This window comes from Falco peregrinus, chromosome 10 (assembly GCF_023634155.1).
Source record: "Falco peregrinus isolate bFalPer1 chromosome 10, bFalPer1.pri, whole genome shotgun sequence".
NCBI classification, from domain to species: Eukaryota; Metazoa; Chordata; class Aves; order Falconiformes; family Falconidae; genus Falco; species Falco peregrinus.
Window position 1 is genome coordinate 35,225,625 of NC_073730.1, and position 12,892 is coordinate 35,238,516.

The window sequence follows — 12,892 nt, forward strand, 5'->3', positions numbered from 1 at the left end:
GCTCTAGGAGACACTGTTTTGTGTAGGGGCATTGGACTGGGCACTCTCCAGAGCTCCCTTCCAACCTCAAAGGTTATGTGACTGTATTATCCGCAGAGTCTGGCTATGGCTGCTTGGGATGCTGTTCTTCCCCAGGATTGCCTTTATTCAGGAGTCCTCTCACTCCTGCTAGCTCCTACGTTCCCTACCTATCCCAGGATACTTCTAGGTTCTGGAAAATAATATCGGGCACAGATGGCCAGCATTCCCCATCATTTGTACTCAGAGGGGTGCTGAAGAATACTGTCATAGGAACACAGCAATGCTCACCTCCTCCAGCCTGTCTTCAATAGCAGGGCTTAGTCCTTGCAACACATGGGTGCCACCTATAATGTGCTGGACTTGTTGAAGCCTTTGGGTTCTGAAGAGACAGAATTAACCCTGCAGTGCAGCTTCCAGGGGAGGCTTACAGATGATACCATGATGAAATGGTTAAAAATGATGGGACATAGACACACTTGCATATGTCAGGGAATGGACCTTACACAGAAAACTTACTGAGGCAGTCACATGGAAAAAAAATATTGCAATTTAAATTGTGTGAAGAAATAATCCCTGTACGCTAACGTTGCTTGGTAACAGGTTTTCGTTCTCTGAGTACTTGAGAATGACATGGATTTAAATGACTGGCCCCCTTCTTATATGTGTGGAATGATTTGGTGGTCTCAGCTTAGTTAGCATTTGACAGAAATGTGCATCATCGCAGCTAGCATTAATTGGCATCATCAGTGGAAGTCTCAATGGGGAACTGCAGGTACAAATAGCATAGCACAGAAGCTGACCATTTCACCTTCTTTGTCATTTCTTACAGCTGCCAGGGAGATGTTTCCCAGTTGCTCACTGTACTGTGGGTGATTCATGGTCCAGCATCTTTCATCATCATTAGACTAAAAAATTAACATCCATCAAAATGATATGTAGAACTACTCAAATAACCCATGGTACAAGCCCCTTAGTGTGCCTAAAGACTCCCTTGTGCTTCAAAAAAATTAGCAGCCCTTAGACTTCAATATATAATCCAAAGTGGTTTTATTCAGACTTCTATTTTGACAGTTACTCAGAAAGCCAATGTCTGATAATTCATGGCTGTCCAGGAAAACATTGGCCCTCTGAAAGACCAAAAAAGTGGAAATTTGAAAGAAAACACTTAGAGTTATTTATTGAAGCCAAAGGGCTATTATCTTCTAAAATACAAAGAAATCTTTACACACTGAGGGAATTATGCTTGAGGATTTACCTTTGCACATTTACATTTAAAAGGATCTTTCATTTTGGTGCGGTTTTTTACTTCTAAAAACTCCGGTATATTTACTGCTCTTTGTTCATAATGGTTAAAAGAAAATTAAAGGTTATTCTGAGAAAATCCAGCCAGAGATTTCCATGCCTTTTAGTTCACAAATCAGTCTTTTTACTGCCAAACAGATTTTCAGGCTTATTTATAAAGCATCAGTGACATTCAGTGTTCAGTTAAAGTACTGTAAGTTAATCACTTTTATGTGTTGTACACAGTCCTTCACCTTTAGAGCTTGCTTGTTCGGGGCTTTTTGCTGTTTTTTAAACCAGTGATGTAAGGTTTCAAAATCTTGTTTTACTAGCAGACCACATATATATAGTGCTTCTAACTTGGATTTTCTGATTGTTTCCTTCTAGGCTGTTGATATTCTTTTGCAGCATGGAGCTTATGTGAATGTCCAGGATGCTATTTTTTTCACCCCATTGCATATTGCTGCATATTATGGCCATGAACAGGTAACTAAATGGAGGGATTTCACAAAGCTGATAAGCAGAACACCAAGGTAACTACAGGTTCGGTGTTAGATATTTTTGCTTTACATTCCAGAGGAACTTACCATGAAAAGGGTATACGTACTGAAGTTACAGTTCTAAGTCAATCTCTGGTTGCTTTAAGAGTCTGAATATCAACAGGAAATTTCTACACTTTAATCCTCTGTGCTAGACCCCAGCAAAAACTGATGTCTTGCTTTCTAGACCTCTTGAAACAAGTGATTATCTAGCTAGCTTTGATGACCTATAAACAGACTTGGACCCAGACACATGTTTCACTTGATGTTTATTCATCCTACATTTCAGAGATTGCATAAGGAACATGAGTGTACTTCCTTAAACCTCTCCAAGGAAGTGAACATCATTCCCGAGTAATAATTAAATGTCAGTTCTGTTGGTTTTCCTTGGAATTCACAAACTAAATTGTGGCCACTCTTAAGTTAATGGAAAAAATTATCATTTAGGGAGCAGGATTTTCCATGAGATACTGTGCACTTGACAAATGCAACTGTGCTTGCTTCATTCACACAGATCACAAACTTATTGAAACATAAGAGTGGTCAAGCACTAGAATAGGCTGCCCAGGGAGTGGTGGAGTCACCACCCCTGGAGGTGTTTAAAAAATGTGTAGATGTGGTGCTTGAGGACGTGGTTTAGTGATGGACTTGGCAGTCCTGGGTTAACTTGGTCATCCTGGACTTGATGATCTTAAAGGTCTTTTCCAACATAAATGATGCTATGATTCTGTGATCTGAAGTTCTGACCAAAGCTGTCATTGAACCTCTCAATTATCTTTCTTTTACTAAATTATAATTGACGTGGTTAATCTAGCAGTCCTGAATAGCCATTTTATGTGACATGTAATACTGGGTCTATTTAGGCTTATGCAAGTAATTCCCTATACCTTTCTTTGGCTAAAAGCGTGTATTCTGGGATATTTTCATGTTTCAAGGGATGACCTCTAGGTAGAGTGTACTTTTCATTCCAGTGACATGTTACTTTGAGTGCATTAAGGAGTTGTAGGAAAAGCTTTTGAAAAAACGGAGTCCAGATGCATAGATAATTGAAAGTGCTCTACATCTGTAGCTGAGCGACAGCAAGGATTTGAACTGTGGATGTGGTCTTGAGATGCTTGTTTGCATACTTATGCACCTCATCATCCAGTAAGAAAATCCTTGCATGTTGGGCTAGAGAATAGTTTGCTTATTGCCATAAGCCACTTCTGAATAAGTAGTCATAGTCTTGTGAAATTATGCTAAAAGCTCGTATGGTTCTTTTGTGGTAAGAGACTGATCTGTTTGAATCAGAGACACTGAAGCTAAGGCTCTGGCATTTGTGGACTTTGAGGGCATTTGCTTTATTATGTTGACTGGTCAATTAAACAAATACATGTGTCTAGCCTTTTACCATAAATAACATTTTAGAGAATGAATGAGCACTTGCTTTTGAGAATTTTGATATTTTTATAGATATGTAACTTAAAAATCAGTTTTCTATTGAATCTCTTCTCCCTGTTTTAACTTCAAGGAGATGCTCACATACAGTATTACCTAATACAATATTCTATCTGATTTTGTCAAAAGATTTATTTTCCTGTGATATTTTAATTAGCCTTAATGAAATATTTAGGTAACCCACCTCTTACTGAAATTCGGAGCTGATGTGAATGCAAGTGGTGAAGTTGGAGACAGACCTCTCCATTTGGCTTCTGCCAAAGGCTTTCTCAACATTACAAAGCTCTTGATGGAAGAGGGAAGCAAAGCTGATGGTAAGAAAAGTTATTTTAAAGAAATTTACTTTAACATTGTATTTTATAGACAGTCAGGTGTTAAATCTTGAGTTTACCTTCCTAACACGTACTCTGTGCGTTTGTGTATCATCTTTTGGCAACCGAAACAACAAAAAAAGCAGTTGGAGAGTTTTCTTCAGTTAAGTATGCTTGGTTTGTCCTCTCACGTGCATTCTGTTTCCATTGATAAGTTAGAGGTGAAAAACAGCAGCAGAAAACGAAATTAAAATTAATATACAGAAGTAGCTTACTTTTGAGGCATTGATCCAATAAGGAAACATGTGGCTGTGTGGTATGTATCAACTTAAATGCATAGTGAACTCCTGATGAATGAAAATTACACAGCGAGGAATTTAAAATAATTCAAATGAGAAATTGAAATGGTTCACAAACAATTCCACAGAAAATGGAACCTTTTTAGCACATGCTTTACTATGCTTCACAAGCATGAAGCTTCTTCCTTGTTCAGTATGCTCAGTCATGCCAAAAGCAGCAGCATTCACATACCCCTGTTCCTACTCTGCTAATGGCACAAAGACTGTGTTTCTCCCCAATTTCCTCTTCTTTGCTAGATTTTAACAGTGTAAATTTACCACATTCTCTGTGAGTCTTGCCTACAGTACACACATCCTACTCTCACAGTAAAAAAAAGTGTGGAGGGAAACAGCATGATGAGTGATGATGAGATTTTAAAGTATTTTTTCAATAGTGCACTCTTGATGTTTCGGTCTCAATGTGTGCGCATTGAGCTGATATAATTATAATAAAGAGGAGGAAAAGAAAGGATGTTCACTCACCATAACAAGGCAGTGGGAAGTTTGCTATCAGTTAGCTGGTTTATTCCAAAAGGAAGGGAATCTGGAACACCATTTCAAATTGTTTCTTTACAAACAGAATCTTCAGCATTGGTAAAAGGTGACGGGAAGTGGGAAGTCTGTCACTCATGAAGTAGCACACTTTGAAACTCTATGTGCATACAAGAGTGGAGGAACAACTCTTACATTCCTAGGAATTAAAGTAATTGGTGAAACAACGTGAAGAAATTTTGGTAGTAATCTGTGCAGACCAGTAATTGGTGTCATAAACTTGAACTATTTATTTTAACATAACCTGACTGACTCGTTGATCAGCTCTGAGGCCATGGGAACTGAAGAGAAACAGTGACCACTGAATCAGACTGAAAAGGTCAGAATACTGCTGAAATATAGCAACATCTGCAGTCTAACAATAGCCAAAGTACTTGCTAAACTCAACCACAATATATAAGAAAAAGATATTGAAGAAATGTACTAGCCATGTATATATCATCACAAATGTTATTATTTTACCTATGCATATATATAAACCCAATTGTAGAGGAATGAAGCTGGGTTAATTAACATTGATAATATACAGCTGTGGGCTGTCTTGGGGTTGGCTGATAAAGTGCAGCTGTGGCTGGTTCTGTTAAGTGGTTGGGCAGCCAATAAAGAGAGAGGAGGGAGTAGAGGGCGAGTGTGCTTTTGGTGGGGAGAGACTAGGAGAAGGTAGCAGAGGGACTGGCATGAAGAGTATGAAGGAACAACTTAAACAGTAGATGGACCTGTGAGGTCTTGCGGGGGATTGGTGGCTGTGCTGGGGCAAGGTGTGCTAACTACTTGGCGAAGTTAACTTGGTAGGTGATGGTAAAAGACCTTGTTGCAGCTGGCTAGCTTGGAGAGTGCTGTGACAACCAGTATGTTACATGTACAGTCAGCTCTCCAGGTGCTAATCTGGTAATTTTTTTTAATGTAAATAACTGTAGAGGACTAAGTAAATTCTCTGTATTTTCAGAAATTGCATAAGACCTATCAAGCACATTTCTTGAGGTACTGGTCAGATTCCTTTAAGCTCCAAATTCATTTTGAGATCATTAATGTATCTCAAAGACCATCATGCCATTACTAGCAGCTATCACTTAAAGCACCTTAACTATCTTGAGATTTTTACAAACTGATTTAGCATGGAACTTCTCATTTCTATTTTTAACAGCTTCTACTTCCTTCTTTCTTTTTTTTTTACACCTTCCAAAACCCTAGAGACTTTTTTTTTTTTTTTACTGAGTCAGTATGATTGGTACCAACTTGCATTACTTAATCTGTCAGGAAATTCAGTTTTATATTTTAGAATATTCAAATGGTAGAATGTAGCAATAATTGGGATACAAAGTATCACTTCATAAGTTTTGATTCATTCTTGTAATCTGGTAGATTTTTTTTTCCTAGGGTAATTAAAAGAATAATTCTTTTCATTTTGTTTATTACAAAGTAAGTAAAGTAGAAAAGGGAGATCATTACAATGAGAAACCATCAGGATTCCTACATACCCATTCTCTTTCCTCATTTCATTGCACTGAACTGTTTTGTCTCCTCCTTGCTTTTCTTGTAGCTTCACTATACTCACGTCCATGCCCAACTTTTCTCTATATAGTTTCTAAGAACAGATATTCAGCAACACGTGTTAGATCCAGATGACTTGCTGGTTTTAGCAGTTGCCTGCTTTATGGTCTTGACCCTGAGAGGTGTGTTGTCTAGCTGCTGAGCCCTTTAGGTAACCAGAAGGGTACATGTTTGGGTCTCAAGAGGGCTGACTTCTGAACCAAAGTCCAAGTCACGTATTTATTTGTTTCTCAGTCTCACCTGCCATGTATGTGAAGGAAGATAAGCTTGAATACTGAAAACAGAGCTGTGATTTTCACCTGTTGTGCTGTCAGCTGGCCTGATTGTATGGCCACGCTTCTGGTGGTGTCCCGACACCCCACCAGAAAAAGGAATGGGTGAATGAAAGGCTGGTTGTCTTTTCTAAGAAGTAAGGGTAATTTAGAATTATCAGTACATTCCACTTTTTTTTTTTCTATTGTTCCAGTTCTTTGAAATCAGGAAGGGCCTGGAAATAACTGCTTCTCAAATCCATGAATGTAGAAGTAGGACCTCTAATGTAAATGTTTGCATGCCTTCAAAAACTGTTCCTTTCCAAAGGAAAGAAAAAAATTACATGTAAAAAACTGTTTTATAGCCTGATGGGGTAGCTAAGAAATGGAATATCTACAGATTTGAAGAACTAGTTGGTGGCCAGGAAGCAAGCATTTCCTTTGCTTCACATAAGCTAAATGCTATTTTTTATTCTTCACAGTGGTGGTTTCTTTCAGGAACCATGTGATATAAAATATATTTTTTGGTTTTATAATTCCTATGGACTTCTAATAAAATTTGTCTGTTTTCAGTACTACTGAGCTGCCTAGAGTTGCAGTTCCTCTTTTTTGAAGTATCTTTGAAAATTGCTGCCACCTGTGCCAAATGGAATCAATTGTAAATTTAAAACCAGAGTTTGTTATTAAAAATCCAGGCATGTTCAGTCATGCTTCTCTGAATATTAAAGTGTTATCACTCATTGGGACTTGGACAATTTCCATTATTTTTATAAAACAGATTTGCACTGTCTTCTTATCATCCTTTTATTTACTGTAATGGTTTCACCTGTTACTTTTGACCTACATAATGGCTCAGTCTGAAGACTAATTTCTACAGTACTCCATTTTGTTCCAGACAAGAACTTAGCATTTGCTCATTTTTACTGTTTACTTGTAAGGCACCCTCAATTTTTAGTCTCTGACTACCATGACAATTGTACTATCTATCCTCAATTTAATAGAAAAATATTTTTAAATCTAAATTTGAAGAACTCTCCTGTACTCTTTTTTTTTTTTTTAGTAATTTCTGAGTCAATATGATGTACTTTTTTGCTATAACTCTATTCTAAAGTGGTTTGCACTGGTATTATTTTCTTTTGGCTCTCAGCTTCTCCTTTTTAAGACAATATTCCAGTTTACCTGTCATATTTCATTTTGAAATAAAAAAGCTATCAATTAAAACAAAAAACACCATCCAGAGTTGTTTTAGTTATATTCTTCCAGAGCCAAAGGAAATGGCTTGCAAGTATTTGACATAATTTCCAACTGCATGAACAAATGAGAAGGTACGTTGTTTTCTCTTGTTCCACCTTAGACCTTGTGTTGTAGAAGCTCATGGTCCTGAGACCCCTGATGACCTTTAGGCCATTCTGAGGGTATATATTCTAAAATGCTGACATTTATTATTATAAAACTTTGACATTTATTTCCCTCTTATTTATTGTACTTTAGAATTAATGTGTCTGGTACTGCATCATAATAAAAATAAAGGATACCACGTCACATGAATCTATAAAGTGGATTATCATTTTAGAATAGAGAAATAAAACAGTTTTCTTTACTCCTTTTAATATAAGATTGCTAGGAAGGTTAGCGGGAGCAGTTAATGACATTTGTGAGCCGCAAACTTAATGTAAGTTACAGGGATTCCTTTTTTTTTCTTTTTTTTTTTTTTTTGTTTGTTTGTTTGGCCTGAAACAGAATTCATCTCTGGAAACATCTGTCAGTAGACATCAGTGATGTTATAAAACAAGATTATTTTAAAGGACTGTCCATTTCTGTGAGCATTCAGCATTACTTCAGAAAGGTTTTTAAATGGATTTATTTTAATTTTCATTGTATTTTATACTCGGAGAAAATCAAGAGAAGACAGAACCTCAGAATGTGTTTGGTTTACCCTTTCTCTCAGGGAGGTTCAGTTACAGGAAAGAATTGTTCCTGCAAGACATTTGTCAAAGCTGGGCTTAAAAGCCTGTGTGGTACAAGTCTGGACACCTCTAATGGACAGATTATTCCTTAGTAATCTATTAATTTCTTGTAAATGGTCTCAAAGATCTCATGCTAGACTGAATTGAGAACTAAAAATTGCACTGACTGAATTTTTCAGTTCTATCAATTGTGATGTCAACCAGTTATGGTTGTTCTATCTCTAAACATAGAAAAAATATACTAAGAATCACAGAAATACATGCTGTCTTTTAAAACTGAATAAAGACCCTTTTTGGATAATTAAACCAGTATTTGTATGTCTCTGTACCAATGGAGAACTCTGCCCAGAGCCTTGTCCAGTCTCTTCTTTGCTTCCTACTAGATAAAGAGTAAGCCGCAGAAAGTATATTCATATCCATTTCAGGTACGCCGAAGAAGGTTCCCAGGTGCTGGAATGCAATTGCTGGCCCTGTTAAACAGGCAGAAGACTCCCCAGTATGGATGTGTTCCAGAATAAATGGCAGTGTCAAGCGATTTGTGCCTGTGGGTCAAAGATCTTCCAGGGATGGCTCCCCAGTAGACAGATCGCATGCAACTGCCCTTAAAATAGTTTGCTGTATTGGTAGATACCAGCAGTTCTGTGATACTTGGCCTCAATGCCAGGAAGGTTCCCAGTCGTGTTTACGTCAGTACACATGCAGCCATAGTCTCGCACTGTTCACTTGGTAATAGCAGTTCTCAAGAATTGTTGGGTTTATGTTGTTCTATTACAGAATCATTTTTTAATAGACATTCATGGTAAAAAGTGTGTAGTATCAATGTTTGCTATACTAAAACACCAGCAGTCAAAATTAGATGGTTTCAGAAATGGGGATCTGCATTTTTCCACGCATTTGGGATAATTGCTTTCTTACCTGTGGTAACTACATAGCTTGCTTCACAGTTGCTCTTTCTGAGGGTCATTTATAACTTGTGATTTGTTCATGGAAAGCTACATCAAAATATTCAATACGTCTGCTACTGGAAGAAAGAAATTATACCCGAAGTCCAAAAAATCATCTTGACAATGTACTACAAGTGTCACTGAGTAATACAGTTTTGATATATGAAAGCTCACAGAAATTTCAATTTTAAAGAAATAGGGCCATAAATATTATAGCAGGAGGTTTCAAAACATTTAAGTGCAAAACATACAGCATTACTAAATATCCAAAACAAGCTATGCTAAGTATGAAATACTTTCTTTGGTCTCTTTCTGGGTCAAATGGCAGTGAATGCTCAAGACAATGAAGATCATGTTCCTCTGCACTTCTGCTGTCGATTTGGACACCATGAAATTGTAAAGTTCTTACTGCAGAGCAGCTTTGAAGTTCAGCCCCATGTGGTGAATATCTATGGAGACACACCTTTACATCTGTGAGTCATGTGGAGAAGCTGTTTTACATGGTTTGGGCCTTATTAGAAAGCTGGTGGTGTTAACAACTCTTTATTGACTTCACCCTCAGCGCATGCTACAATGGAAAGTTTGAAGTTGTCAAGGAAATAATTCAGCTCTCAGGAACAGAAAGTCTCACTAAAGAAAACATATTCAGTGAAACAGCTTTCCACAGGTGAGATGGTTAAAATGCCATTATCAATAGAATTCCACTTACACATGCATGCAACATGACACCCGAAATTACAAATGTCCCACCAACGGCCAGATGAGCAAAGCAAGCAGTGAGCTCAATGTGGATGGTAGGTTTGTATCCTGAGAAACAGGAGAGGACATGAAGTAAGAGGTAGAACCAGATAGTGAATGGGGGTAGAGAGAGCAAGCAAGAGAGAGAAAAGTAGGAAAGGCATCAGTCATCAGCATCTGGATGAATAACAGTTTCTCCTTCTGTCCAGTTTGGAAGCTGAGCTTGGAGCCTGTTTTGGGTAGAAACCTGCTGGAGTTTCTAAATTAGAAATGAGCTGGCAGAACACAGTTTGCTCGTGGTGCCGTATGTTTGTAAAGTGTTATTTAAGAGGCACTTTGCAAAACAGACTATTAATTTCGCATAGCTATGCAAAATTAATTTATACAGCAATAATTAAGAGTGTTTCTGAAACAATAGAAATGAACATGTTTTGGTGGATTAATCACACATTTGCACATTTCTGAAGATCCTTTATTCTGTCACTACATTTTTATCTCTGTAATTCTTTTAAAAGTTTTAGCTACACAAAATATTTGTCCTTTTATGGTCTATAATGTTCCCTTCTCCCTTTATTTTTGCAGTGCTTGCACCTATGGAAAGAACATAGAACTTGTAAAATTTCTTCTTGACCAGAATGTTGTAAGCATCAATCACCAGGGAAGAGATGGACATACAGGTAACATCATCATCCTTATTCTGTGCAAGTGCATATACCAGCACCAAAAAATTTTTTTCCAGGGTAATTCCCATGGTAATCTGATGATCAACATCCATCTACCTTTCAGACAGATCACAATTCTATTGAAATATGTTTGCAGGCAGGTGTAGAAGTGATAAGACTTCACTGAGAATGTGTCAGGCTCATTAGCTTGTATGTAAGTAACAAAACATGATGTAAACTGATTCTCCCATAGGATTCTAAGTCATTTTAAGAATTGGGCCCAAGTATTATTCTGCTAGGTAGTAGGCGTATAGGATATAGTGTCTGAAGGGCTGCATACTTCCATGTTCCTACTGCAGGCAACAAAGAAAAAAACTTCATTGTTTCTACTTGCTTTTCCTCACAAAGTTGTTAAATGTGATTTGCAGGTGGCAGAGTAAATGCTGATATGTTGAGTAGCAGGCAATAGATTGGTTCTTGCAGCGTTAATATTTTATTTTCACCTTTTGCCTCAGGTATTTTTTGATAATATATTCCTTTATCGAGAAAATAAATTTGCACTTTATAGCTGTTGCTGCAAGTCCTATTATGATGTTCTGACTGATGATCTTAAAGGTCTTTTCCAACCTAAATGGTTCTGTGACAGTTGTGCTTACCACACTTCTCTGATGTTCTAGGATTACACTGTGCTTGCTACCATGGTCATATTCGACTTGTACAGTTTTTACTGGATAATGGAGCTGATATGAATCTGGTAGCTTGTGATCCCAGCAGATCCAGTGGAGAAAAGGATGAGCAGACCTGTTTGATGTGGGCTTATGAGAAAGGTATTTCCATTTTCTAGTTTCTGCTACAAAATCCATAGGAACAGTACAGGAAGGCAAGAACAGCACAGGAAAGAGACAGCACTATAAAATAACCCCTCAGACCCTGTAGTGGAAGAGCTGTCACCATCTGATTTCCAGTTCCTGGCATGAAACATAATAAAACCCAGCCCTTTTATTTGTCTTCTGAGGTACTCTGTTAAACATCAGTTTAATTCAACACAAAAACACAAACTCAAGAATAGGAGTATTTATGTGCTGCTAAAATAGCAAACATGCAGCCTGTTCAGAAAAGGCTATTTGTCCCTCTGGTGTGTGCATGAGTTTTAATTTTATTACTGAAGGAGGCATTACAGGGAACAATGAATCAGTCAGTAATCTTAAATTCTTGCATATATAGATCAAAGCAAGGCATTTTCCATGGTTCCTGTTGTACTGTCCTACATGTATAGCAATGTGTTAATTTTCTGTCCTGTTCGTGACTCCATGACTTCTGCGTCATTCCCCCCTCCTCCAAAAGCATTGCAGTACCATTTATTATGAGAATCACTGCAATATAGTAAAACTATGGGTTTCAAAGGCCTTTCAAAAACCTGATATTGGCAAAAATTGTGGAATTACTGAGGGAAAACTCATCTTTGGAAGGTTTAGAAAGGAATTTTGAATATTTCCAACTTTGTGCATCAAACATCTGAGAGGGGGAGCATGTTGTGCATGCTCTCTTCTGGCTTCTTGCAAAGCAGAATGATGAGTATAGCAGCTGTCTACAGCAATATATAGTATACACATTTTGTCCAGTTGTGGACACCAAAAGGAATATTTTCAGGCACTTGTTTTCCCTGTAAGGCCCATTGAAGACTATTGCCAACTTCCATTTCAGGATTTCTGTAGGAGGGCTTTTTCCATTGAAATATATCACCATTTAGGATTAGGTGGACTCACGAACATAACATGCTTGTATTTATTGGTAGGTATTTCCCTGTATTTCTGTAGTAAAGAATCCTAGTATGTTTCAGATCAGCAGCGCTGTATCTTTGTTTACATGTTTTATAGGCACATTGTACTTTTTTTTAAATCCCCCAATTTTCTATAAGTGAATTAAAAAAAAAAAAAAAAGACTTGAGTTTACCTGCAAACCGTTGTATTTCCTCTTTCTTTCTTAGGTCATGATGCCATTGTGACCCTTCTGAAGCATTATAAGAGACCTCAAGATGAATCACCCTGTAATGAATACTCGCAACCTGGAGGAGGTATGGTCTGAGAAATCACTTTATTCTCTAACTGAAGGGTCTGATCCAAAGACCACTGAAGTCTCTGGAAATGTTCCACTGATGTCAGGGGGATTTGGATCAATTCTGTCTGGAACAAATAAAATTAGTGTCCTAAGAATTGTCATTCTCGAGGTGCCCTCTACTTATGTCTATTTCTGATGTTTGTTTGCTGACATTTTGTGTATTTCTATACTCGATCTCTTCA

At 37.5% G+C, this 12,892-nt stretch overlaps 1 protein-coding gene across 1 annotated transcript in view; it reads left to right on the plus strand.

Moving 5' to 3' along the window:
- The window catches only part of TNNI3K (TNNI3 interacting kinase), a 93,691-nt gene that overhangs the window by 18,952 nt on the left and 61,847 nt on the right, over positions 1 to 12,892 (plus strand). The window contains exons 6-12 of the mRNA XM_055815003.1: positions 1,690 to 1,788; positions 3,454 to 3,592; positions 9,521 to 9,665; positions 9,755 to 9,859; positions 10,513 to 10,607; positions 11,270 to 11,419; positions 12,580 to 12,666. Coding sequence (XP_055670978.1) covers positions 1,690 to 1,788; positions 3,454 to 3,592; positions 9,521 to 9,665; positions 9,755 to 9,859; positions 10,513 to 10,607; positions 11,270 to 11,419; positions 12,580 to 12,666 — 820 coding nt within the window. The remainder of the gene's footprint in view (positions 1 to 1,689; positions 1,789 to 3,453; positions 3,593 to 9,520; positions 9,666 to 9,754; positions 9,860 to 10,512; positions 10,608 to 11,269; positions 11,420 to 12,579; positions 12,667 to 12,892) is intronic.